This window comes from Suillus bovinus (assembly GCF_016758785.1).
Source record: "Suillus bovinus strain UH-Sbo-P2 chromosome Unknown EDB93scaffold_22, whole genome shotgun sequence".
In the NCBI taxonomy this organism is placed as follows: domain Eukaryota; kingdom Fungi; phylum Basidiomycota; class Agaricomycetes; order Boletales; family Suillaceae; genus Suillus; species Suillus bovinus.
The window spans coordinates 248792-275224 of record NW_024542078.1 but is presented as its reverse complement, the minus strand read 5'-3'; the positions used below and the strand labels follow the sequence as shown (position 1 = coordinate 275224).

General features: G+C 48.4%; 8 protein-coding genes across 8 annotated transcripts; all 8 read right to left on the bottom strand.

The window, feature by feature from the left end:
• Window positions 1-7753: 7753 nt before the first annotated feature.
• Window positions 7754-8850, bottom strand: EDB93DRAFT_1103411 (uncharacterized protein; the record flags this gene model as incomplete). Its single annotated transcript, XM_041447305.1, has 7 exons — window positions 7754-7783; window positions 7840-7953; window positions 8008-8058; window positions 8108-8326; window positions 8389-8412; window positions 8518-8694; window positions 8716-8850. 7 exons carry the CDS (start codon window positions 8848-8850, stop codon window positions 7754-7756), a joined length of 750 nt encoding a protein of 249 aa, XP_041308465.1.
• A 474-nt stretch (window positions 8851-9324) lies between these two features.
• Window positions 9325-11903, bottom strand: EDB93DRAFT_1225395 (nucleoside phosphatase family-domain-containing protein). Its single transcript, XM_041451208.1, has 2 exons — window positions 11553-11903; window positions 9325-11498 (listed from the first exon to the last, which is right to left on the bottom strand). The coding sequence occupies exons 1-2, from the start codon at window positions 11764-11766 to the stop codon at window positions 9466-9468; spliced, it is 2247 nt and encodes a 748-aa protein (XP_041308464.1). The 5' UTR covers window positions 11767-11903; the 3' UTR covers window positions 9325-9465.
• Window positions 11904-12368: 465 nt separating this feature from the next.
• On the bottom strand, window positions 12369-14887 carry EDB93DRAFT_1083972 (uncharacterized protein; the record flags this gene model as incomplete). The annotated part of the gene is made up of 4 exons (XM_041445800.1): window positions 12369-12659; window positions 12718-12771; window positions 13502-13660; window positions 13748-14887. Coding segments are annotated over 4 exons (1644 nt in total), but the record flags the coding sequence as incomplete, so codon positions are not given.
• Window positions 14888-16442: 1555 nt separating this feature from the next.
• On the bottom strand, window positions 16443-17194 carry EDB93DRAFT_1083971 (cyclophilin-like domain-containing protein; the record flags this gene model as incomplete). The annotated part of the gene is made up of 6 exons (XM_041445799.1): window positions 16443-16485; window positions 16535-16664; window positions 16719-16798; window positions 16853-16923; window positions 16986-17057; window positions 17123-17194. 6 exons carry the CDS (start codon window positions 17192-17194, stop codon window positions 16443-16445), a joined length of 468 nt encoding a protein of 155 aa, XP_041308462.1.
• Window positions 17195-17788: 594 nt separating this feature from the next.
• On the bottom strand, window positions 17789-20728 carry EDB93DRAFT_1141604 (uncharacterized protein). The gene is made up of 3 exons (XM_041449317.1): window positions 20463-20728; window positions 18427-20411; window positions 17789-18363 (listed from the first exon to the last, which is right to left on the bottom strand). Coding segments are annotated over exons 1-3 (2319 nt in total). The 5' UTR covers window positions 20465-20728; the 3' UTR covers window positions 17789-18031.
• A 115-nt stretch (window positions 20729-20843) lies between these two features.
• EDB93DRAFT_1249720 (uncharacterized protein) lies at window positions 20844-23048 on the bottom strand (the record flags this gene model as incomplete). The annotated part of the gene is made up of 5 exons (XM_041452904.1): window positions 20844-21322; window positions 21383-21571; window positions 21631-22223; window positions 22272-22442; window positions 22489-23048. 5 exons carry the CDS (start codon window positions 23046-23048, stop codon window positions 20844-20846), a joined length of 1992 nt encoding a protein of 663 aa, XP_041308460.1.
• Window positions 23049-23103: 55 nt separating this feature from the next.
• Window positions 23104-24168, bottom strand: EDB93DRAFT_330580 (uncharacterized protein). The gene has a single exon (XM_041456114.1). The coding sequence runs from the start codon at window positions 23779-23781 to the stop codon at window positions 23227-23229; it is 555 nt and encodes a 184-aa protein (XP_041308459.1). The 5' UTR covers window positions 23782-24168; the 3' UTR covers window positions 23104-23226.
• Window positions 24169-24659: 491 nt separating this feature from the next.
• Window positions 24660-26325, bottom strand: EDB93DRAFT_330431 (uncharacterized protein). The gene is made up of 7 exons (XM_041456113.1): window positions 26057-26325; window positions 25966-25995; window positions 25891-25907; window positions 25284-25835; window positions 25033-25228; window positions 24778-24975; window positions 24660-24713 (listed from the first exon to the last, which is right to left on the bottom strand). Exons 1-5 carry the CDS (start codon window positions 26249-26251, stop codon window positions 25042-25044), a joined length of 981 nt encoding a protein of 326 aa, XP_041308458.1. The 5' UTR covers window positions 26252-26325; the 3' UTR covers window positions 24660-24713; window positions 24778-24975; window positions 25033-25041.
• Window positions 26326-26433: the final 108 nt, after the last annotated feature.

Genomic DNA, 26433 nt, shown 5'->3' with positions numbered 1-26433 from the left:
TATAGAACTGTCGACTTTCTGACAAGTTTCTCGATTGAACTCGCTTTTGAGGCACGATTGAGAAGCCATCATGATTCGGTCGAGAGTCGAGACTGAAAATCGTTGAACGAATACAGTTACGTACTCGGTTTTCCAAAAAAAAAAAAAAAAAAAAGTCAAATTTGTGTTGGCTACCTAACACTTACCCAAAGTGTGTGTTTGATATGCCACTGAATTCGAAATCCTAGGATTACTCTGCCTCTCGACTGAGTACTGAGCGCTGCTACATGTATTCACATCTGCAGCACCACCCTTCTTTGATGGTGGTTCAAATGACCAAAGTTACGTATTACTCACTGTGCTTTATTTTAACTTATACGAGGGCGTTCGGTAGAACATTTCTCCTGGGACAAGAACGTTTAATGTGAGTGTTTGGGTGTGTTCTACCAATTAACAATTATCCATACATCCATTGGTAGCACACCCAATGATTGAACACGTTTACCATTGGACGTGGCGGATAAGAGTTTGTCTCACTAATTTATTCAGCACTGGTAGCATGGAAGGATGGCGGGCTCCGTGATCAGAGGCAATCGTATAACTCAAAGTGAAACATTGTATTCAGCTTATTGTCCGCTATTTGACTCTGACTGGGTTTGCAAGATATCTATGCGTTCATGTACCCTCGCAATCTGCATAATGTTTACTCGACTCGCGGATATACCACTCTCACACCCCGCAAAATGCCCTTGACATTCCTTCAGAACGATCAACGCCGGCTTTACTGATCAATCACAATCAGCACCTTTAAATTCTCCACCGTCATATCTGAGCTCGCACCAAAATATATGTCCCTCTACGTCGTGTCTCGGAAGGCCTGCGCACGTAAGTATCACAGACTTTTCACGTTGAGAGGTTTGTCCCCAAGAATAACGACCCCCGATTCAGACTCAATGTCTGTGTTCATACTTTCGGCGTCCATGAGGCTTCGACTCGAGTTATGGAACGTCGGCCCCACCAATGACACCCGACTTTACTGACGAGTCTTGGTGACCCTCCGGCTCAATATGACCTCGGAGACTGCTTATGCACCTGTCGTTTCGAACTATTCTTTGTAATACAGAACCTCGCACGAGCCTGGCAACCTATTTTCCCCGCAGGCGGCTTAGTACATGTGCTTCCGGCTCCGCAATCTGAAGAGTTGTGACATCAACTCTTAGGCCAAATACCATCGTGTTGTGAAACCTCTCGACGTCAAGAATGATCGACATCTCGCATGTATACGCTCCTGGCCAGTGGTGTTTTCAACCCGCCAAGGTCCAACGTTCGATCGACTGACTTTTGTAATTCAAGTTCAAATACGCGATCTTTGCAAAATCTACACGAAATTTAGCAAGATTGTTCACTATGTATCAACCCCCTACTGGTGGTGATGGGTATCGACGATCCCCGACCTAGCATGATGGGACTTGGGCATTTTGCATGTGTTCAGAACGCATTTGATCAGTTCTGCCCCTGGCCTGTTAAACTGAATATATCATTAATTTGCAAGATGTAAAGACATGTTGTAGTTCTAAGCGAGTGTTGAGGTCCTGATACAATCAAAGTTGTGCGATGTGTATGTGAGAGGCATCAAGACAAAGAGACGTGTCTTTGCGTAAGACGGAAAAGGGAGAAAAAACCGATCATCAGCGAGCATCCAAAGACTACATCCCAACGTTCCAGCCTCAGCGATGATCAAAATGTGACGAGTACATGTTCATGAGGGTCGACAGCTTGAGGAGTCGGTTGTCGTTAACTGCTGCCAGAATATCAGAGAGGCGGTGGTGAATACAATATGCCAGGAAGGTGATCGTGTAGAGAATGTGCAGCGTGCTGAAGGAGATGTGGCTGGAGAAGGAGATGGCTGTTAGAGTGGTGCAGAAACCTTGAAGAAATTGGATGGTAGCCAGGTGCATGTGCGGTTGGTTCTTCACATATTCGATGTAGTCAAAGACGAACATAAATATACGTAGAAGTGTATTCCTGCAAGGGCAAAGGACATATACTCACCTAAAAGCGTCTGCGCACGCAAGTCGTTCAGCAAGCACGAACCAAAATACGGACACACACCAAATATGATACACCTCGGGTCCTCGCGATCAGTAAGTCTAAGAATAGACTTACACCACCTTAGTAAGAACAGTTGGCTCGCGTTGGCATCCATATATCAAACGCGCCACGCAGATAGAACTTCAATCGACCCGTCCACAGGCATGTCCTCTACTCAACCATCCCAGGCCTTCCTCCCATTAGTTGAATGATCATCATTCTCATCGCCCACTATTCTGAACGTCAATGTGGATTCGCGACAATTCAACGCGGTACCATCAGGTGCTGTTTGCGTTCTTAATGCTACCACTTGTAGGTGTTTCAACCGATTCCAACAGACACTTCATCCCCAGTGGCTAGACAAGCCTCTAAATATTGCGATAAGGCAAGTTCTCTCTGACTCGCGCGCTCGTTACTTACCAACTGTCAGCAGGAGCTCATCTCACTCACTCATCCATATAATTTGCGTTCTTGCAGTGCCGCTGTGCAGCAGCACAACCTACCTATGTAAGCAGCCTTTTACTATCGCTCCCAGTCAAAGTGCACAGAGGCTGACGATGCACTCCCAGTAATTTTTATAGTTCGCATCATAGCGACGATGACGCGTTGCTCCTTTTCCCTCCGAACTTTTACTGTCTATATGCGGTCTAGGTTTACCACAGCGTGCCCTCGCATCAATCGAATATGCTATCCACCTTGCTATCCCTCTGCTCCCGCAACTTATCAAGCCAGCATCACGACACATTGCTAACTGGCTAACCGTTACAGACACAAATCCTTTGCAACAGGCGCCTCAAAGCATCATGAAGGTATTCGAACGTTATGTGCGACGGAGATTGGTCTTATCTCGCAGCTCTATACATCGTCCTAACATACGACATTGCAGGAATAAACCTCTAAGCCCTAGTCGATGTTTAAACCATCCCTCAACGTTCAACTTCCACACGCGGCCTCTTTGCCTGCCCTCCTTCGATCACCCACCGATCCTTCCTCCCGTAAATGTGCATCGTAAGTGAGGTACTCCTTGAAATCCTTAGGAGAGGCTGACTACGGATGCACAGCTGCGATCAGTATTCATAATATTGTTCGGGTGGCTGTATAGCGCCACCATGCATGCCGGTGGGCACGACTTCGAGGATTGAAGAATGTTATTACGGCGAGATATCTATTTGGATCGGCAGGCAATGGAGTCTGACAAAGAGAGGATGGTGTTGGATGACGCCAAGTGACCTTTGTCAACTGATGGTTCTAATTCTGACTTGCGCACTTCGTCCTGCAGGAAGTAAACTGGGAAGTAATTCTAGAAAATATAGTAGTGACAGGAGGACAGCATGTATGTAAACGTAGCGAATGAAACTTGCGAGAGGGAGCGCATTGAGTAGCAGAACGTAACAAATGGAGTGCAAACAAGGATCATATGAAATCTGTAGAATGCGCACAGATCTTCAGTCAATCAACATAGGTACATGCCCAAAGTCCATCTGACAGATACTACCTACTGGTCGTGACACTTGTGCCATGATGTGCCGTGTGCGACACGACTCAAGTCCAGCTGTGGGGTATTGCTAGGAATCACCAGCGTGTTGCCTGGGGCATACATATGATGCATTGTGCCAGGGTAGAAATTGAGTGGGACCCAGAGGAGCAGCCGTCCGTCGTGACCTACAACCCATCCCTCCTCGTTTGTGCAGGATGGGGCTGGGGTTTTAGAATCTTGGAGAAAGGAGGAGGGGGAATGAAGGGCATGAGTCGGCTCGGATGAAAAACATATTGCAGGTGCTTCAAATGATTGGGGCTGGTTCAGGAATTCTGCATCCCACACCCGGATGGTCTTGTCTCTTGACCCAGACACGATGCATTTGCCATCAGGTGAGATCGCGACAGACAGAACGGGTGCAGTGTGCCCTCGAAAAGGGGGACCCACTGCCTTGCCAGTCTTCATATCCCAAACCAGGACGGTCTTGTCGTCCGAGCCAGACGCGATGCGATTACCGTCTGAGGAGATTGAAACAGTGTTAACATTGCAAGTGTGGCCTTGAAGAGGGGCAGTCAATAGCTCGCCAGTCCCCATATCCCACACACAGATAGTCTTGTCCGCTGAGCCAGATACAATGTGACATGCATCTGGCGAGATTGCAACAGAGAGTACTGAATAAGTGTGGCCTTTGAGAGGGGCACTGAACGACTTGCTATTGCCCATATCCCACATCTGAATTGTCTTGTCATGTGAACCTGACACTATGCGATTTCCACCCGATGAGATTGCGACAGACCGAACCCTGTCAGAGTGCCCACTGAGAGTATATGCCTTGCCAGTTTCAATATCCCACACCCGGATTGTCTTGTCATCTGAACCAGACACGACATGATTTCTGTCCGGTGAGATTGCGACAGACATAACACCTTGAGTGTGACCTTGGAGAACACCAGATGCTTCCCCAGTTTTCGCATTCCACATGCGGATGCTCTTGTCAGCTGAACCAGACACGATGCGCTTCCCGTCCTGCGAAATTGCGACTGACAGAACAGAACTAGTGTGCCCTTGAAGAGGGGCAACCAATGCCTCGCCAGTCCGTATATCCCACACCCGAACTGTCTCATCATGCGAGCCAGACACGATGGAACATCCATCCGGCGAGATTGCAACCGAGTTAACATGGTCAGTATGGCATTCGAGGGCGGCAACCGATGCCTTGCTCATAATGGTGTCGGCATCCCACACCCGAATTGTCCCGTCATATGAACCAGAGACTATGCGACTTCCATCCAGGGAGATTGCGACAGACCAAACATCCTCAGTGTGGCCTTGGAGTGGGGATCCTACTGCCTCGCCATTCTTTGCATTCCACACTCGGATTGTCTTGTCAGCCGAACTAGTCACGATATGATTACCATCTGGCAAGATTGCAACCGACATAACAGAGTCAGTGTGGCCTCTGAGGGGGGCACCTAATGCCTCGCCAGTCTCCAAATCCCACACCCAAATCGTCTCGTCACCTGACCCAGACATGATGCGTCTGCCATCAGGGGAGATTGCGACAGAGTAAACAGCCTTGATGTGGCCCTGAAGAGGGGTGCCCAATGCCTCGCTGGTCTCCATATCCCATATTCGAATCGTCTTGTCTCTTGAGCCAGACACGATATGTTTCCCAACCGGTGAGATTGTGACAGAACAAACCATATCCGTGTGGCCTTGAAGTGGGGCACGAAATGCCTCGCCAGTCTCCATGCCCCATACCCGAATTGTCTTGTCGGCCGAACCAGACACGATGCGTTTACCATCCGGTGATACTGCAACAGACCAAACATCGCCATCGTGGTATAGAGGAGATCCTAATGCCTCGCCAATCTTCGCGTCCCACACCCGGACTGTTTTGTCAAATGAACCTGAAACGATGCGATGTCCATCCGGTGAGAATGCGACAGACATAACCCAGCTGGTGTGGCCTCGAAGAGGGGCACACAATGCCTCGCCAGTATCGATATCCCACACCTGGATCGTCCCATCACCTAAACCACACGCGATGCGTTTTCCGTCTGGCGATAGTGCAACCGAATCGACCTCGTGATTTGCGTAGAGTATCTTTTCCATCTGAGGCCAATTCTCGACATGGCCAGAAGCAATGCGAGGGGTGCGAGGAAACTTCGAGGCGAATTTGCAAAACATTCTCGACTGTTTCGGAGCGAACGGCAGAGCGGACAAGTATAAATGCGGAGTGCTGCGTAAAATGGTGGTTGCGAAAGTTCGGACGAAACGCAGGGTATCCCTGGTAGCGTGACTGACATGTGCGAACTCGGCATGACCCTGCGACCACCCCACTACTCGTAAGAATTCGTTTAAAGAGGAATGAGCCTGAGCTACGCACCGAAAACCATTTTTCAATGGATGAGAGGGTCACTACCGAGACACTGAGGCTTTTCATCAGAGCCAGTGCTTCCAACCACCAAAGGAGGCGCTCTCCATCGAAGAACGCTTCAACTTCCTTAGCGAGCGATGATTCGAAGGATGCAGAACCGACATGAGTCCCCCAAAATCGACATGAGTATGATAGCTCAGCCGAAATGGATTCTTTGACTCGTTTCTCCAAATCGGGGACGGAAGAGTTGGGCAAGTACGAATTCTCCAAGGAGCAGATGTTGAAGCGAAGCCCGCGCTTTGAGTCCATAACCCGAAGCGAGGCAAAGGCAAGATCTCCTTGTACCGCTGATGCATCAACGAAGAAGACATGACTCCGTGATTTGTCTGCGAGAAAGTCATAGAAGGATGCGTGGAGGGGACTTATGGGAGTATCGGAATCTGAGGTGCCGGTCAAAAGGGACCCCAGTGGCCCAAGGACCCGGTCCATTTCATAATCGCAAGTCCCTTCGGGAAAATGCAATCGCATGGCGATCAATGCAGGCATGGAGAGTGGTTCCAACGAGGCAAGGATTTGCCCCATCACTGAGCAAAACACCGGGATAGCTTCCCCACGCTCGTCGTCGGGCATGATTTCTTCCAAGATGCGTGCATACATGATATCCAACAGACGTGTTCCCTTTTCAGACGTTCCACCAAGCACAGCATTGCAACGGCCCACCGGACCCACGCTCACTTTGTTCGTACCCTTGATGTACTCACAGGCGAGACGAGCCCATTCAAACAGGCCGTCAGATTTCAGAGCGAGATCCTTGAAGTGCGCATCGTTGAGGACGCGACGCAAGCGCAGGTCTTCCAGCTTGTGGGAGATGTAAAGCTGAATGTCTAGCTTTGTGGATTCAGATGGGACGTTATCCAAGGAAAAATGGCGAACATGTGGGACGGCATGCAGAGTGTTATGAATGTCTTCGAGTGGGCGGGAAGTGAGGAGAATGCGGAAGTTGGCTGGGAGTTCAGATAGTTGTGAGGTGGAAGTGTTCAGTTTGCTAGCGAGCAGACAAAGAATCTGTTCTCGAGAATTAGCTTCCCCGCTCTCGTCCAATGCATCAATGACAATCAGGACTGGTGCAGCTATCGCTTTTGAGGCTATGCTTATCGGTCCGATGATGAGTTCCTGCCATTGTTTTGCAATGTCTGGTGTGCGCTTGAGTCCGTCGTCATCACGAACTGCCTGCGCCAAGGCTCGTCGCACGATAGGGTTGCAGTCCCCCAATTCCCTTGCGACGGTCGTGAACATTTTGTCCTTACGTCTATCCGCTTGCTGAGTACGATGGAAGCAGAAGCAAGAGCCAAGACCACCGTTTTCGATATACCACCTCGCTATTGTATGGGCAACGGCCGATTTACCCTTGCCTGCTGTGCCAGACAACCAAAACACGCGTGGAGCGCCCTCCTCAGTGCTGTTGATCCAATTCTGAATATCACTCAGAAGGTCTTGCCGAGTGTTTGGCAAACAACATTTGGACGGATTCAATCCGGCGCCCGCCACGGACTCCATCCCTACGAGGTCCAGACTCTCAGCTATGCCAACGATCATGGAATGTCAGATGAGGCTCAAAGAGACTTGAAAACATCTCTTACCCATATGGCGGACGATTACAACGGTGTCGCGAGCCGCCCTGTCTCGGAATTGCTGCATGAGACCATCGAGAACGTTGTTGTAGCTCTGAATTGTTGCATCCGTTTCGTCACGAATGTGCTTGCCGAGCCTTTTCCCTATGCAAACAGGCATCATTGAGTCCTAGGCAACGAAGCAGTGGGATTTACTCACAAGCGCTCTTCGTCTGAGAGTAATGGCTAATAAAATCAGCGCACTCTAAAGTCTGGTGCGCTATCTTCTCATATATCGCTACCATAGATTCAATCTTGGCCAATTCCTCCTCTTCCGTGATGAATGTATAGACTTCAGATATTTTTGAGAGTAGAGTAGAAACGGCGACATCACGTTCTGCCTGATCGAGAATCATCTGTAACCGAAACTTTGTAGACCTGCAACACCAATGATCGAGGAAGAAGCCTACCTTGGACGCGCAAGTGAAGATACTCAATGCGACCTTCGCGTAGGGATGGACCTGCGTATGATTGTCAGTTGCGTGCAGAAGAGAGATAGGTTGGCTGTACATTTGCAATAGAGTTGGCGATGGTGTTGAACGCCTTCAAGGGTCGAAGAAACGCGGAGAAGTTGTCGATTGTGGTATCGATTGTAGTAGAAACAGATGGTAGCTCGTTGATCGCAGAAGAAGCACCCTGGACTATTGTTGGGACCTGGCCGATGCCTGCAACACCTTTCGTAGCTTCAGCAATTCTTTCGTTCACAAATTTCGGGTCAAGATGCTCGGCCTGATCGCATATCATCGAAAAAGACAGATCAGAATATTGTGAACTACATTTGTAAAACTTACTTCTGCAACACCAGAATTGGAAGACTGCTGAGGATTTGGTTCGGGTATAGGGACGGTGAGATCCCGTCGAGGTGATGAGTAGCGATCATAGCACACACAAGGCACGCTCAGTGCTGAGCTTGCACGTACCTTGTTTGATTGAACATGTTGGATGTCCTGTGAGCTGGAACTTGCAGCTGTGGGTTCAGGGTTGGGAGACTGTCTAGCGCCTCGACCGAAGCGCTTGGTCGCTTTGCTGACGAACTTGGAAACGAAGCCCGAAGATCGTTCAGTAGACCCATGCCTTGAAGCAGGGAGAGAGGACGGCTGTAATCATCAGAAACAAACGATAGTTCTAAAGACGAAAGTCCATACATCTCGACTGGCTGCCCTCCTGCTTCTCTCCTGTGCCAAATGAGGGTCTGAATGACATGGCTTCAACCATCTCCAGGGGGTCTTTCGAGAGGGATTGTTTTCATTCATCGAGAGAGTGGGATGGATAGCTGAGTGTGCGTGTTAAGAGGTTTTGAATGGAATGAGGGATGTGGTGGGTAAAACCAAACATATACGCACGTCTGCTGCATATCTGCAACGAGTATTATTTAATATACGATGGCCATGCGTTTGGAAGCACCTGTTATCGATTGGTCAGATTATATTCATACTGGAACGTTATCGATTCAGAAGCAGCTAGATAGCTTGGTCGGGTCAAAGGAGGTCCATCGGAAAACCTCATTGTTCGATGTAAATAGTGGTGCAGCAGTGCTCAAAAAGCGATGGTATTTATTGGAAGGACGGACTCAGTGCATGATGAGCGACATAACTGTGACACCGCCCGCCTTTGTTTGTGTATGTTTGATATCGATTAGCACACGCCGGAGCCTCATTGGCTGAGGGGTTAAAAATGGCCAAGCAATAGACCGTACCCGCGCAGTAATGCTCACGAGTCACAGCATTGGAAGAACAAAGTTCATTCACGACTAGCTAGACAGACTAGCTATAAGTACATCACGACGTATAAATTATACCACCCACATCCCAAGTAATAAGATATCCACGACTGCAGTAATAGTACTCAGTAATCCAATCAATGTCAGTTCATTCATCGGGTAGCTGTAATACGCTATTTGCACGAGAAAGTGTCTGCCTTGGAAACAATGTCAAGTTCATATGCGATGAATTTCGCGAACGTGGGTTGATGTAAGGAATCGAAGACCTGCTGCTCGTCATTATCGTGTCGTCTGGAGCGGTCGTAGTCGTGGGTGACGAAGCACGAGAGTGAGAATGCGATGTAGAGGTTGACGTGCTAAAGCCGTCTGAAGCATTGTGATACGGAGGCGGCGATGGTGTTGAGGCTTGAGAGTGTCGAATCAACGGAGGTTGAAGTGAGGTAGAGATGGGAGGCAAACGCGGACGACGTGATGATGAGGTCGATGAGGAGACGAGGCGGCGCAGAGGTCGTAACAGGGAAGGGGGTAGAAACGAGGAATTTGAAGGCGACGGAGGACGTGTTATCCCTATTCCTTCCTCCATCGCGTAGGCTCCATGCAAGTCACGTTTAAACGAGCCTCGTAAGAAGCGCCTCCGAATAACGCGTAATGGATGTCGTAGGCGGAAAACTATGCAGCTCACCGCAATCAGGACAATGCCGTAGAAGAGTATAGTAATGGGTGAAAATCCCAGAGACTCGCGTGTCAAAGATGCCGGCAGATGTGGGGAAACATGCTCTTCCAACAACTGGTCGAGATCCCAGAACGGTCGAATGGGTTTGATAGGTGGGTTGGGTGTACTAGCAGGAATATCGTCTATAGGATCAGCCAGTGGCCTACTGCTGCTTGAAGACGGTTTGACTTCCTTGCTTGCTTCTAATACCATTTTACCCAGTGTCCAGCTAATGGCGATGTCTCCGACAGAGTCGATAGATTGAAACATAGGTCTTCCCAAACCCTTCGCTTCAGCTTGTTGTGCCACTTGTTCTCCGACCGTGGTAGAGTTTCCTTCCGGGTCTACTATCCGAGGAATTCCAATTCCTTCATGTAGCACATTGGCGATCCAAGCAGCCTTGAAGCACTGCATCTGCAACCTCGGAAGCTCCACATTCTTCTCCCACTTCCCAACCTCCATGACCTCTCCGTTTTCCATAACTTCCCCATCGCCGCCTCGTATACCCTGCGCTCTCGACAGCTCGTGTTGTTCGACTATACCACTCCAATCCCTACTGCAGAACTGCGTCGCAGCGCGCTCGTACTGCACATAATCATACGGGCCACCGAGCCCGAAGACATGTTCAGATGAATACCAGTATTCGGAAACACCAATGAAATGGGACGAAGCAAAGTTGATCGCAGGAACATGCACTCCATCGAAAAGGCATGGAGCAGTACTGCATGGCGCATTTTTGTTGAGGAGAGAAGCAGTACGATCCAGACACTGGGTGAAAGAGCCCGTCCCAGCAAGTCGATGTGTTGAATGTGACCCATCAATCTGAGGAAATGTTTCGGAAAGTATCAGATCTTTTGGGAGGCACGGGTCAGGTATGGATGGCGATTCTGACGTCTCGAGCCAAGTCTCTTTGAAATGCTCAACGGTTTTCGCAACATAACGCTCCCGTGCCTGGTTGGTGCCATAGCCTAACCATGTAGTGACAAATACCGAGTGGTTGACTTCGTCTCCGCCAAGTAGTCGTAACCGGACATCGACCAGGTTCTCCTTGTCTCCCGATAGCGTGTCAGATGGCTCAAAGGCTATCTGGGTCGAAGCGCCTCCCATGTCCAGAAAACCATAGGTCGTCTTGTTATCCTTTCCATAAAACCCATCCATGAGATAGTTCACTGCTATCCATCCGTACAAGCCTTCTTCCTCGCCAGTGATAATTCGTACACTGGACCCACACGGACCGTCTTTCGATTCGTCGTCTATCCGGAAGCTCGAGGCGCTTTTGAGATACCTACATGTCGCACTGAGCACGCGCGCCTGTTGCACCGGTGTCAAAAGGCGCATACCAGCGGTAGCGAGGAGGAAAAGTGGAGTTTCGGATTCGAGGGAAGGAGGTATTTGAGAGCGCGCATGTTTAAGTAGAGGCGCAAGGTATTCGTATACGCCCTCTGGGTTGTCTGCGAATGTAGAAAGGCCTACGTGACAAAACTAGTTAAATGCTATGAGTAGAATAATAGACGTGTACATACCTGGTTCAGCCTTCATTATCCAATCATCTCCTTCCTGGACGCCCTTCTCTACCTTGGGCAATTTATCCCGTACATTATCTCCTTGCTCGCTAAGCACGACGTTGGGATCTTCCCAGCTGTATATCTGAAGCCTTGAACCCGACGAGCCAGCGTCAATAACTATTCCGAAACGGCGTGCGGTAAGCCAAGAATTAGATGATGTCGTAGGTGGCATAGACCAGGGCCTAGTGGTAAAACAGTCAATGCTCCACTTTACAAGGACGCAGAGGAGCGTATGTAGGTACAATATCTGGAAGTGTATGTGTACAATTTGACCTCAGCGGCCAGCCACCGCACCGTGCGGAACCCAGCTTGTCCCGAATTTGTTAAGATTCTTTTCAACGATCAATCTGGCTAAATATTGGAACTCGCGGGCAGTAATATGGACTACTTTCATGCTGAATGATAAAGCGGCCTGCTGGTAGACTTATTTTTTTCATCGATTATAATGTTTTTCGAAGTTCACTTTCAGATTCTGATCACAGGAAACCAGCAGCTGCTTGGCTTCGAAGCTTTGGTTCCGACTGGCGCTTTGCAGTGGCGAATAGAAAATGGTATATTGTAGCTACACAATATCAGCATCGGTCACTGTACCTTTCCAGAAAGTCTGAAGTATAATCTACCGGACTGATATACACGCGCACCTAAGGAAAGCAGCAAAATCAATATGTCCTAGAATCGAGAAAATGTACAGCTCCCAGATCAACACGGAATACTATGTCGAAACTACATCTATACGTTCCGAACGAGCTTAAGCAAGATGTTTCTTGAAGTTCCTCATCGTGGCACAGTAGTCTTGCGAGGGCGCGAACGTGTCCCACCCCTTGCTTCGCCTACTTTATTCTTCGTTTTGTCTTTTCCCTTCAGATCTACGCCCCACAATCGCGCTTGTGCCTCCCTCAGGCGGAGCAAGTCAAATACCCAGTCTGTTTCTTGCGCCTTTGCTGAACCGCGCTCATGCAGCCTTTCTTCCTCTGAGTGAGAGAGAAGAGCAGCTGTAGTGCGTTCACCCGACCGCCACAGGAGTAGCTGCTGGATTGCCTCGGGGAGCAAAATGTTCACGCAGTACTGCGGGTGAACCATGTTTAATCAGTGAAAAATGGTTATTACAGGACATAAGACGCACATCAAGTTTATCGAGGGTCGATAATGATTCATACTCCTGGGAGCCAACTGGCAGCTGTTGATCCTGTGCAGGCACAGGATCAATCTGTAGAAATGATGAATGACCGCGGGTGGCGGGTGCGAAATAGCTTAGCCTACCTCCCCAGCGTGCGACAAGCTAGAGTGATCGCTAGAATCCGGCTGCAATCAAAGGTGAGCATCTGGTTTAGGGAGCTTGAGAGACTGCGATAAAACTTACCCGATCTGCAATGACCTCCTTTGGCGTAGGAGGCAGATGAGGCTCTGAGGAATCGTCAGCCTGTGCAAAAACGTCAACACAAGAAATGTGCAAAGGTAAAATATAAAGAGTCGACCTGGTTAGGCTTATCGACTATTATAGGCAGTGTTATCAATCTTATTACCAGTGAGTGAACGAAATTTCGATTAGTGACAAATGGTTATCACAGAGCATAAGACACACATCAAGTTTATCGAGGGTCGATAATGATTCATGTTCCTGTGAGCCAACTGGCAGCTGTTGGTCCTGTGCAGGCACATGGTCAAGCTGTAGAATTGATGAATAACCCTGGGCGGCGGGTGCGATAGAGCTAGCCTACCTCCCCAGCATGCGGCAAGTCAGAGTGATTGCTAGGATCTGGCTGCAATCAAGGGTGAATATCTGATTGAGGAAACATAGGGGACTGCGATAGGTCTCACCTGCTCTGTAATGGCCTCCTTTGGCGAAGAAGGCAGATCAATCGTCTTCGGCTCTGAGGGATCATTAGCCTATGCGAAAACATCAATACAAAAAAAGCAAATGTATAATATAAAGAGCCGACCTCGCTAGGCTTGTCGGCTGTTATGGCATCGTCATCAAGCTTATTGCCAGTGCCGCTGGGAGGTATGGGCTGAGAGAGTACGTCGTGACTCACGCTATCGGAAATTGCGGGTATATTGTCAGGTGACTCGTCAAGTGACATTGCATTGGGGTCGTCAACCTGATTGCTATTGTCACCGGGAGGTATTAGCTGAGAAATATCACTGTGGACCACGGCGTCGGAGGTTGCAGATGTCTCATCTGCTTTTACAGTATCAGACCTGGCAACTGCCATTACCTCAGTGTCGTAGACCTGATTGCGAATATCACTGGGAGGTAGAGGCTGATAAATGTCGTAGGCCGCGCTGTTGGAATTTACAGCTATCTCGCTTCCGACACCAGCGTCTGCCACCCCATCGCCATTGGTTTCCAAAGTAGTTGGACAGAGTGTGCTATCTTGCTTCGGGTGTAGCCCCACCGCTGCTTCAGGTTTGGCCCCGCGGGCGTACTCTTCTCCAAGTGCCCACCGTGCAATCAGTTTTTGCGACTGCTTTACCTCATTTGGGTCCAGACCTCCTCTTACTGCCGCCCGCTTCATTAAACTGGATCTAGCCGCACCTCCCCGCATAAAAGCCTCATGGCTCTTGAATGCCGGGGTGTATTTCCCTTGTAGTATGGCGATCAGTACGGGCTTCACGTATGCCAGCTGCGCATGCATCGACAACTCAGCAAAAGCATCTGCGCTAGGAGGCGGGTCGGTCAACTTTGGACTAGGGCTCTGCTTCCTATCTTCCAGTTCATCTTCCGAGTCCGGAGCCTCAGTGTCTTGGACGGCGCTTTCAAACTCGCCCAAGTCACACATAACAAAGCCTTCTTCCTCAGAGGTCCAGAATTTATCCCGGGTGAGGTTGTACTCTTGTTCGTCCAGAAACTTGGCCCGATAGCGTTCCTTCCCGCTCGGCTTGGTTGGTGGAATGTATGCTATAAGCTGAGCGGGCCAATATTTATTACTTCTCGTCCGTAGTGCCTGCGCTAGAACAAGCTCGCCTGGTATTTGGAGCATAGGGTCCGGAGGCGGGGGAGACCAAGCGTGCTCTGTAGGAGTCTCAGCACGAGGCAAAACCTTGGCTTTTTTGGTTGAACGTAGTTCTTCTACGTCGTCTTCTTCTGAAGAAAATGTCTCGCCAGTGTACGCGGAAATCATCTCAGGCATGCCATCACGCTTGAGTCCATCTGCATCCTCCATAGCTTTCACTGCTGCCTCCCATGTCTCGCATATGTCCGTCTTGGTTTTCTTGCGAGGGGAAGGATTCGAGGATCCAGATGCGGCGAGACATGGGACCTGAAAAGTTGTTTGGGAGAAACGCTTTGCACCAGATATGTTATGAATAGGCTGGATGATGTATTCGGATGGAGATGGAATTGTCGCAGGTTCTCGAGATGATGCCAAATCGCCAAAGAGGGTCACGCGGAGCGGTTGTTTTTGAACGACCTAAACATTTGCATGTTTGAATTGAGACATTTTCAGCATGTCAGGGAATGCTCACCCTGGCAGGCCACCACATGCGGTTTTCGAGAAGCTCGACATCATCGTCCTCATGCGGGACCGAGGTAGCAATGACCCCTAAGTCGTTTACTAGAACCCAAACTAGAGTATCGACGTCGCCGAAGCCATGGCCCCGGTCAGATAAGTTTTCCCTGCCTGCCTTCCTTTTCCTTGGGGAAGTTTGGTTCCGGGGATGTGAGAAGCTAGAACTGGACACGCCAAGAGAGCGCGTGGAACCACCCCTAACCCTACTCTTCTGAGGCGGTGGGGTAGAATGACTCGTTATAGAAACTGGTGGGAGATCCGTGGTTGAGATTAACGGACTTGTAGGAACGCTCGAAAATGGTGAGGGCGACAGGGTTGTAAGAGTGCTTACTGTGCCTTCCCTATCCGAACCAGATTCAGAAGCTGGGGCCTTGCGTTTCTTCGAACGCGCAGATGGCTGGGAGTGTGTGGGTATCACAGGCTTTGGTTTAGCCTTGGGCTTTGGTTTGGGCTGACGCTTTGGGGATGGTGATGAGTTGTCTGCCTGCTTTAGCGGGGAAGCGCGGAATTTGCCCTTGGCGTTATAGCGATATTTCACATTAGGCTGTCTACGCGACGGAGGCCCCCCAAATGAGTCTGAGGGCTCTGGCTCGTCATCAGAGTGGCCTGGTGAATCGAGTTGGTTTGCGAATACAGCAGAAGCCTGCTTTGCCGCTCTACGTGTCGGGAGGATGCGCTCAGATAGCATCGGGGAAGTGCCAAATAGTCCGGATGATCGCTGTTCAACAAGGTGCAGTAATGGGAGATGTAGTAATCCTTAAGATTACTGTCAAGACTGCATCAGCAGACTCTGTCAGCCAGACCTTTCTCGCACTTTTGATGTCCGGGCGCGTTCTGTCACGGGGGCTATATGCGCGTCACGTCACGCATGCACGTTTATGAATATTTTTGATAATATACATATTGACCGGTGTCTAGATCTAACCCTCTCCTTATCAAGCGTAGTTATTGGTGACTTCATCGATAATGGCCTTGAGTGAGTGTTAAAGTAAAGTTCAACATACATGCGCACTTCAAATTTGTCGCGCATTGAAGTTGGATGTCAGATGCTATTATGTTGGTGTCATCATTGTCAATATAATGGCACTTCCTGGATGGATGGTGTGACAATGTCAGGACTCTGGTCGGTTCAAGTTGACAGCAATCATGTTATATATTTGTAAAATAAGATCATTTGAGCTGCCACTTCAAGTATAATCAAGCCTGGGCCTGAACCACGAGAGTCTGGAACAAAATAGAACATTCCACGTAAGACTGGACTTCTGCAAGAACACTTGTTCAAGATAAGAGACCTACGTAGAAGAGAAGCACAGACTTCCAGCACGCTGCTCGAGGGCAATCACATCGTCCGAGCTTTATGTATCTTCACATCTTCTCTTGGTCTAACAAGCGGTCAAGTATCTCTGAAAATCCTGACGCACAACGACTTACCGATCCTGAGCATCAACTGCAACGGCACCTAGTCTCTGCACGACACGCATGCCTGAGCTCACCCGACCGAAAATGGTGTGTTTACCGTCCAGGTAGGGCGTGGGCGCCAACGAGATGAAGAATTGAGATCCTAAAAGCGGGCTTTGTATTCCAAACAGGAATATATAAAAAGCGGCTATCTAACCGTTTGTATTGGGTCCCGAGTTCGCCATTGCAAGGATTCCTGCACCCGTAAAGCGTAGTTCTGGATGTATTTCATCCTCGCTGGGCACATGTCATATGTTCGCGTTTGAAGGAAAAAAATTACGATGGACGTACAATTTCTGACCGTAAATGCTCGTTCCGCCTCGACCAGTTCCAGTTGGATCACCACCTTGAATCATGAAATCCTGCAAGTACAACCAATCGTGAATATAGATGCGTTTGCCGTAGAAAAAAAAGCTGAACTGACGGCGATAATTCGATGAAACACGATACCGTTGTAGTAACCGCGTTTTGCAAGCTCAGCAAAGTTCTGACACGTCTAGGATGAGATGTCTTGATCAGTTCAGTCAAAGTAAATGCACAAAAACAATAGAATAAACCCACCCGAGGGGCATGATTCCAGTATAATTCAAGCTGAATATCTCCGAGACTGGTTTCGAGAACAACTGAATCCATCGTGGTGCTTTTGAAGAATAAGATGATGATAAACAAGGTCAATCAAAGAGTGGCTACATTCAAGCTACATTAATGTCATTACGAGCTTGGAGAGCACGATCCGATGAATGAACTCAATGCTGTAAAAAACTTTCAAGTAGTCAATTATTACATTATCCTGATTTCAAGAAAAAAAGAGCAATAAATATTGAGACCCGTAGGTCTACCACTCCGGGAAAGCGTGTCATCCTTGTGCAGGGGCCATGCTAATCTTCTCTGTATCGTTCCAATTTTTCGTATGTCACCCCGAAGGGGACAATCATAAGTGAAGGATTAAGGTAGAGCTTAACACAATTTTGCTTTTGTTCTGAATGACGGGTTTTGCTCCATAACGGGCAATCGAGAAACTGGTTCCCAAATTAGGCGTAGTGAAAGGAAAAAGGGTTCTTGAGCAGGCTTCGACACACAATTTACTATTCAATTATCATCGGTCCAGATGGACATGAAGTTGTAAGCACACCGGCCTACCTGAGTTCCCATAATCAGTACATATACCGTCGCTGGGCGGCGCTTTAAAGAACATCGTGCATTGTTGGTAGAATCACACAGCACCAATTGAAATGAAATGACTAGTTTGCATTCAATTCGATGGTTACAAAACATGCCAGGAATAAGTCAGAGTCCGGGCTGGCGTCGTTACGATATTAATATTGAAGCATATAAAGACTATGCACACTCAAATTTACTAGCAAAATTATATGTCAATTTGAAACGATGCTGAAAGATAGCAAGAAGGCCAACGAAAACAAACATATGAGAGAGGCTAGCTATCTCCTTCGGTACTCAAGATGAAGCAGGTCAAACTATGGATAACCCTTGTTGCGAGTGTTTCCGAACCTTGACTGGGAGAGTTGACACGTGACGAACTGCAGCTCCCGAAAGATCTGGAGACAGGTGAAGCGGTCCCGGAGGAAGTGTCTGTGGAACAGAGGGAAATTCATCAAAGATTTCCTTCTCAAGGATACTGGGAGCACGAGAAGATGACGAGTCCCGGGAGACTATCCAGTGTGATGGACGAGAGCCGGACAATTCATTGGCATGACGACCTGGAGAGCTTTTAGCTGGGGATGAGGTCGGGGGTTGGGATAATATAAACGACCTCTTCGGCGAGTTATATATCGAGCCTTGGTCTTGAGGGACGGCATACAATAATTTAGTCCATGCGAAGCGTTTCTTCTAAACAGCTTACACACCTGTCTCCACTATGCTGACGTTCGACTTGGTTCTGTTGCGGTTGAACAATTTGTCCGCAAACGAGCTAGACTTTCCTATGCTGCCTTTCTTCGGAGATACGCTTGGCCATGCAATACCAAAACCTGATCCATCTCCATGATCAGATGGTGTCGCGACCGGAACGGAGTCCTCAGAGCATGTCGAAATACTATCCCGAGGGTACGCCCCGGGCATATGGTTCGACGAACGACGAGTAGCCAGTCGCCTAATACTCGAGAGATATCTCTTATGTGAAGGAGATTGTTGTGACGCAGATGTAGAAGCCAGACTCCTCCCGTCACCCTCGTCCTCCTCGGGAATGTCCCCATCCATGTTAGGTTCTCGGATGGATGGGATAGACATAGAACGCTCTGAAAGGGAGGCAGTTTCCGTGGATGGAGCTTTGACGTGTTCTGTGAGTGTTGAAGAAGATACAGACCGAATGTCAGTTGCGAAAGTGTCCAAGGTTGGGGTTTTGGGAAGCGCAGCTTCTACTGCCTCTGAACCACCACCCTCGGTTAGTTTCATCTCAAGCAATGCTGCTTCTTCTAGTAGGACAGCGAGTTCCCCATAGCCCGGACTCGAAAGCGACTCGGTGGTGATAGTGATTCCTGTCTGTCGCACTCGCGCAGCTTGTGGTGTCATAGGTGTGGAAAGGGAAGAACTCGGTGCTGTGGCAGCGGGCATTTTTGTGACCTTGTGATGTACTACAGCAGTGAAAGAGCGCTTGACTTCAGGTTTAGCAGCCTCTATCTCTAAATCAGGTGATGGGAGGCTGGGTTGTACTTGGATATTTGGATGATGCACGATTATAGAGATGGACCCACGTTCCTCAGCAGGAGGGGATACAGATGCCAGTAATGGTGTGGCTACGTCGTCATTCTCCTTGTCATCGGCATCACCGGACCCCGTAGATGTGAGGAGATGTGCCAATACCGGGTCATCTTCGGTAACCGAATTGGGGGCGACGAGCGAATGCGAAATAGTTGAAGGCGAGTCAGGAAGGGCGGCTTCCGAAGGCTGAGAGTCGGTCACGGACGCATCTATTGACAGTGGGTGATGATATGATGATTGAAGCTTCTCGTCCAACTCGGGATCGGTAGCCTGACCAGTCTCGGCAGCGGAAGTCACCTCCACGACAGTTACGACTTCTAGCGAGGACTGAGATGACGCTACGATGTCCAATGCTATTGCAGGCGCTGAATGAGAGTCGGCCTGCAAGCCAATCTCTAGTACCGCTGGTTCCTGTTCTGCCTCTGGTGGTGCATCCATATCTTGGGGAAGCGCATCATCCGAGGAGGTGACGGGTTCAAGGGTCTGGGACGGGGCTATAATTCCAGCAGGGTCTCTTACTTCCAACGAAGGAGAAGTAGACAGAGAAGGCGAGGGTGAGGGTGATTCTGGGTCTTTATCTGCCTGTCGCGACACCTCCCCGAGGCTTACGACACGTGGAGCAGGGCCAAAATTAACTGCTAGGGAGTTGCGACGCGCAACAGGAAGAATCGGCGACGGTGTTGATGGAAGCGGCGGAACAGGTTCCCCAGTTTTAAATCTCGGAGGAGTGCCTTTCAAGAGTGTACCCCCGGTAGAGACACAACGTTTTCTTGGCAAAGGTAAGGGCAAGTCGTCCACTGTGGGGAGGGGTGAGCCAGAGCGACTCGATGGCGAGCCGCCTGGTTTCCCCATGTTTTGCACTCGATTCCCATACAACTCTCCACGCTTCTTTGCTGGTGCGTTTTCTGCCAACTGAGGTGCACCCATACCGAAGCTGCCTCGTGGAACAGGGATGCCTCCCTTCTCCTCAAATTTGGCGATTTTATCGCGCAAACATCCGGTTCCACTACTTGGGAGGTTCTTTGAAATGAATTGAGAAGTTTGCTGTTGACTTGGGGAGACATTTCTCTGCTGGAGGGCAGCAATACGTTCCTTTAGATTGACTGGAGGAGGGTACGTGCGCGAGGTCGCCCTATAGTCTCATGGTTAGCACACAGAGGCACACCAAAAGTTGTCCGCGTACATCGTTCGGGTAAACTATATTGATATTTGAAACGGGAGTTGGACAATTGGTAGCTCCAGTGATGGCGGGTAGAAACGTTGTGACCGCGAAATCAAATGAACGAGGAACCCAAGAACAAGCGCCAGTTCGAACGTCAAATGTCAATGGGATTAACACTAATAATGACCAAGTTCAAGGGACTGAGAAACAATCAACGACTGGCTAGCAACGGTTGACCATGAAATCAAGATTCAGTGTGTGAGTAATCATCCGTCAAGATGTTCTAACTCCCTCCATCTCCATCCTCCAAATATACTTTGTCTACTTCAAGCTTATTCGGCCCCGACCCGTAACCTTGCTAAATATTCAATGTCTCTGATGTACTGTAATACTATGCCACCATCAGCTACTATCATCAACGCTGTCGACCCCCTTGGAAAGCCAAAATGATCTGCGTTTGTTCATCATACTTCGCATTTTATCACCAGAGGCCCTGTCATCTAGACTCGTGTCATAGGACGCTTCTTCCTCATCTACTGAGTCATCTTCGTCGGCGGTGAATTCGGGTTGCTCATCTGACTGACCAAGTTCATGCTTCTGTATTGTGCGCCGCCTCTCGATATGGTATTTACCGAGTTCGTCGTTATCTTGACGGGAATCGCTGGGTTCCTGCGGTAGCGACTCATTGTCGGATTCGAGTACCATATCCACGCTACGCTCCCGGATCCGTGTGCTGCTGCCTGCAATCAATGACGATTTGGCATGAGCAGCAGTTTCAAGGATGTTCGCGACAACTATACGAGGCTTGGGAGAAGTTCCGAGCAGCTTATGGAGCAACCGCTGGTCATAACTTCCTGGATCAATAATCGGTTGTTTAAAGTCTGTCGTAATGATTAACGAACGTTGAGAGCATAAAGAGAACTATACCTCTTGAGTGACACCAAGTATACTGGACAAAATGCTCATATCCTCTGGTTCACTGTGTCTACGTAAAGGGTATGTCCGCCCTTCCCTTCGTGCACCTAAGATCCCAGCCCGCAAGAAGGCCATCGATGTCATGATTCCGTGGGCTCCTGCAAGAGTCTGCCGAACTTTCGCGATTCCGTAAGAACCTTTGGAAATATCATTTGCTAGCGGTCAAGGGAGTAATTGTGAACCATATGCGAAAACTTTAAAAGATTTAGCTCACAAGAATCGGTAGGGTCCTCAATGGACAAGAGGTTCCTCTTTGTGAAATCGTACCATCCTCTCTGTCTCTTGCTAAAATATGAGCCCCCATTGCGCACGGATATTCCTACTTCCTCATAGTTGAAATAGCAACCATAGAGCTCAAAGAACTCCATAACCAAAACACCGAGATTCTTCTCTGCATCTATCTCCCCTCTGCGAATCTTGGGATGCATCTGGAGGAAGCTGACCGCCATACAGACAATACTGTAGCTGCCCAGACCACCGGTATACACTTCGTTCATCCCCCGCTGATTTAGAAATGCTTTCGCGATGATGACGAGACTCCGGAGCGCAAACCCACACCCACGCATGTCGTTCAGAAAGCCGTTAACGATATTGCCAGCAGCGACGCCATTACCCTGATTTATGCTGATATCAACGTTTAACCTGCCATAAATCGTGACGAATTTGATGATGGGTACTTTGGCTTTGGCAATGATAGTGACTTTGGAAGCAATCCGCGCGCGTTTGATAACATTGGCAAGCGTCCGTAGGACATTCACTTTATCGCTGTACGCCATCGAACCTGAATTGATCACGAGATCTATGTCCCTGAGCAACTATTAGCATAGACTTCAATAGGTCACATATAACGTTTACCCATTAGGGAGGTATAGTTTGGTTTCATAGCTTCCAAAGGGTAGTATCTTGGCATCTGGGAATGCATTTGTTATCGCATTCGAAACGAGATTGATTACCAGTCCTCGAATTTCTTCCTCGACTTCAGTTGGTGACATGTAATGAACGAATGCCTCAACCTCGCGATGCAACCTGCGGCAAATCAGCTCACAACTTCAAGGAAGGTTACGAAACGCACATCTCCGGGACATTGAGACAGCTGTCCCAGTCAACTTTGGCAATCCAAGGAGCCTTTCTTGAAGTGGGAGGAAAGTCCTGTCGGCGTTTTCTGTGGTCCCGCAAATCTTCATCATCAAATACCATTTCGTATGTTCGTTTTGTTCCCCGGCCACCTCCATCGTGCGAGCCAACTCCATGTGATTCTCGTTTCCCTTTGTCCCATTCTCGTTCCCGCGCTTTCTCTTTTGTTATTTCCACATTACTGCGATGAGAGTCCTTTTTGGGTGCTTCTGCTTCATCATCACTGACCGCGAACGGTATGAATTCGTCACCGATCTCAAACGTTCTACTTGAGTCATCGGGGAGTTCGCCTAGCTCAAGTTCAGAATCCTTTTCCTTGCCTTTGCCATTGGTTCTTGCGCGTTTTGAACGTGGTTCCTTCGGTGTCCTATCATAGTCGTGTTTGACGGCCGTTTCTTTTGCTTCACCTCTCTCGTCGTCTTGTTCTCTCGCTCGTTTACGTCGATGACTCCGGGGCGCCCGAGATTTTTGCTGTGGCTGAGGAACCGTGTCTGACATCGTGACCTGTCCAACACGCACTATCCGAATAAAGAGTGTTTGTTTGGATCAGAAGCTGTTGCCAAACAAACGCTCCTTGGATTCCAACAAATACATATTATATTGTTCACAACCATCGCCATGACATGTAACATATATGGTATTTGTACAAGTATTAACCCGGAAGACACTAATCGTATCAAGTGAACTTCACCATCTTCAATTGGATCCTTTTGTACACTGTGTCCTCCTTTCCACCATCCTCCGAGTCCAAATGGGCATCACTTTCCGCGAAATAATAGACACCGGCTCCAACCTCTTCCACATTCCTCCCGTGTCCAGTCCAACCACACTGCATCGATTCCACATTCTTTAATTTGGCCTCTTCCGATCCATCCTTCGTGACTCCCTGACTCGTGGTCCTCACGCAAACTAGTGAATCAGCTCCCACAGGGAATTCATTGAAATCCAGGTCCAAGTGAACCATTCCAATAATGTTGATGAAACCCTCCGCAATTTGAAGAAGTTCCTGATTTCTGGAGCTGGCTATCCATTTTTCATGAGCGCGTACGTCATCCCATCCAGTGATCAGGTAGATCTCAGCAGGCTCTGCTGGATTTGTGAAGAAGGTTAACGGATAACCTGAAGAGGATGATTGCCAAGAAGAAACCTTGGAGAAGAGATCTATTACATGCGGGTCGGAAAGTGTATTAGGGGGGATTAACGAGAGGGATGCGAATTCTGTAATTGGCATAATAAACTGTCTCGATGTCGCTGGAACACAATTGAGCCTGGCAGTGGGCGCTGAAGCAATGAATCAAGACTATTTGATGTTGTTGGCTCTGTTGGAAAATTCAACAGGCTCCTGTGCATTTAAATACACTAGATGCGGAGTCAGCCGCCTTCACTATTACGTTGGCCTTGATGAGCTTGCGTCATTCATGGATCCCGCTAACTTTCGAAATGACCGAGAGCGCTCTCGATCAAATATCGTTTATATTTTGAAAACCATGGAAATGGTGAAAACGCTTCAAGTTAAAGTGGGGATCTGGGTAGAAGGTACCCACGGAGAACAGTGGAGATTCTGAGAACGCCTTTACGAAAATACTAGATAGAAATAGTATCATCAGGGCAGGGCATCATAGATAGGCACAGTGTCACCTACGGTGACGGTGTCAAGTGATAGGTGCTTGAATTTGCAGGTTCGCATAAAATACGTGAGCTGCGCATCGTACCCAGCGATATCACTGTCTAACTTTGCTGCAGCGTCAAGACCCCGTTCGATAAAGACGGGTGCATGGTCAATAGGTGGGTGAGTGAGGAACAAGAACGATCGAGCACCTTTTGAATGCAGATCCTCGGCCTGATGTAAAATAATACTCCAAACGCTCCAGGTACGATCTTCACCCGCCTGGTAAAACAGACTCTACGAGAGTCTCTCGAAATTCAATTTGAGTTATGTTCGTCTGCATACAAATAGATCAGCAATAAAGATTCCCACCACGAGCATGATAAGAATGATATACCCAGCCAAGAGATCTCGCCTGCATACTTATGTACAACGTCAAATACCTGGAATTGTGCAGAATACTTGATCACGCAAGATCTTTCGGCGATTATGTTGTCAAGTTGTGAACGTCAATAAAGATGAAAAGACGACAGAATTCGCATACGATGGCTAAGAGCCTGAGACCAATCAAAATCATGCTGATAACAAGACGGATTGCATATAAGACTGATTATGGCTCACGATTACGCGTGTAAATGACAGTATATGCTTCAATTGCAAGAAGCATCACTCATAAGACTTCGACTACATAGAGCCGCAAGCATCTTCGAGATGTCAAAATTTCAGTAGATACAACACAAGAAATCGATGAGACGAAGTACAGTACAAGGCTGATTTGAAAGTCACGGAGAGAATACATATTGCGCGTGACAGAATTTCCTTGTTTTGATGCGAAGATTCAGAAAGACTGGAGAGAAGTCTAAAATCTTCACTTACATTAAACTACTAAATGTGTCGTTTCGCGAGAGCAGCATAGAGGTGTTCTCTTTGAATCTTTTCGTTAACAAGGCGGGCCAGATATGTGTCCTCATTGCGACCTGCAGCGCAAATAATTTCCTTATCTTGATCTGTCATATCAGTGCGTAAATGCAGCTGATTATCTTTATCTGCCCGGATATGCATGTTGAGAGTCCTAGGCAACATAAGGATCGTTGTTAGAATTGAGAAAACAAGAACAGAGAACCCACTCTAAACATGTCATAGCACTCATGGGTTTCCTGATTTCAGCGCCCGTGACAGCAGAGACACCTAAGAAAGGCTTTCGTGCCCTTGCCATGTCAAGGACAATAGGTAGAAAGTGCACCTCAGCGGTTGTTGCATTCCCAAATTCCATTGTGCAGTTGGCATCAACGAAATCCACAAGTCCAACAGGATCATTGGCAAAACCCTCTGCGTCATGCCATGCCCGAGCCCTATGCCATTTGTCTACCCGTTCGGATGTAAGTTCCCACGGCGTCATGGCATTGATCTGCACCATCCCTTGAAGCTTCTCCCCAGGAGATTTGCTGCCAAGATACAACCCGACGAAGTCTAGGATGTTACTTGGCTCAATGGCAATATCAACGCGCACCCCAAACGGCTTGTCAAATCCAATGCGAGGATTGTCAAGCAGGCCACAGTCGATGATGACACCAATTTTGAGGAGCTCCATTAGTATCGGATTCAAAATGAACATTCGTATGAATTTGAAGGTTCCTGAAGAACGTTCGACCTCGTGGCATCTCGGTTTGTGGATGGGCCTATCATAGCGTGTTAGTCAAATCCAAGGCTGAAGTGAGCGTCGATCATAGGTACCAGTGTTTCTTTTGACACTGGACCGTGACATGTCAGTACTTCAGATATTTGGGACGTTCCAGTTGCAAATCCCACCTCTTTTGAGCAATACCAAACGCCCTTACACTAGAAGATATTTGAGACACTGAGGAACGTCTGTAATATCATTTGGATATTTGGCCGTCACCTTTGCACATTTCAAAGGTTTCTCCAATGCCAGTTGACACTGAGAACATTGTACGCGAAAGTTTTTCTGGCTCGCTTTGAGGAATTCACTAGAGACTGCCGTAGCACGGAACTCTTTGTCCCTCTCGGGATGAGTCGCATGCAAATGAAAGATTTCTCTTGGAGTTGCAGAGAAGTTGTTCGTGTCAGTACTCATATTCTGTCAAGGGTGGTAGGAGATGAATTTGGTGGCGACTTGAGCGCCAGCAGTGGACTTTGCAAGGGAGATACCATCACCAAAACTGCTCAAATGTCACAACCGTTGACATTAGGTAACACAACCGTATCTGGTTTTTTTCACACGATCGAGAGTTATGGCTCCATGCATGCGTGCGTCAT

Coding starts and splice junctions, on each gene's coding strand:
- EDB93DRAFT_1225395 (XM_041451208.1), bottom strand. CDS start 11,766: ATGCCACCTACGACATCATCTAATTCTTGGCTTACCGCACGCCGTTTC. Junction 11,499..11,552: donor GATAATGAAGGCTGAACCAG/GTATGTACACGT, acceptor TTTGTCACGTAG/GCCTTTCTACATTCGCAGAC.
- EDB93DRAFT_330580 (XM_041456114.1), bottom strand. CDS start 23,781: ATGCCAATTACAGAATTCGCATCCCTCTCGTTAATCCCCCCTAATACA.
- EDB93DRAFT_1141604 (XM_041449317.1), bottom strand. Junction 18,364..18,426: donor CGTCAGCATAGTGGAGACAG/GTGTGTAAGCTG, acceptor CCGTCCCTCAAG/ACCAAGGCTCGATATATAAC.
- EDB93DRAFT_330431 (XM_041456113.1), bottom strand. CDS start 26,251: ATGAGTACTGACACGAACAACTTCTCTGCAACTCCAAGAGAAATCTTT. Junction 25,996..26,056: donor AACCTTTGAAATGTGCAAAG/GTGACGGCCAAA, acceptor AATATCTTCTAG/TGTAAGGGCGTTTGGTATTG. Junction 25,229..25,283: donor AGTGCTATGACATGTTTAGA/GTGGGTTCTCTG, acceptor TATGTTGCCTAG/GACTCTCAACATGCATATCC.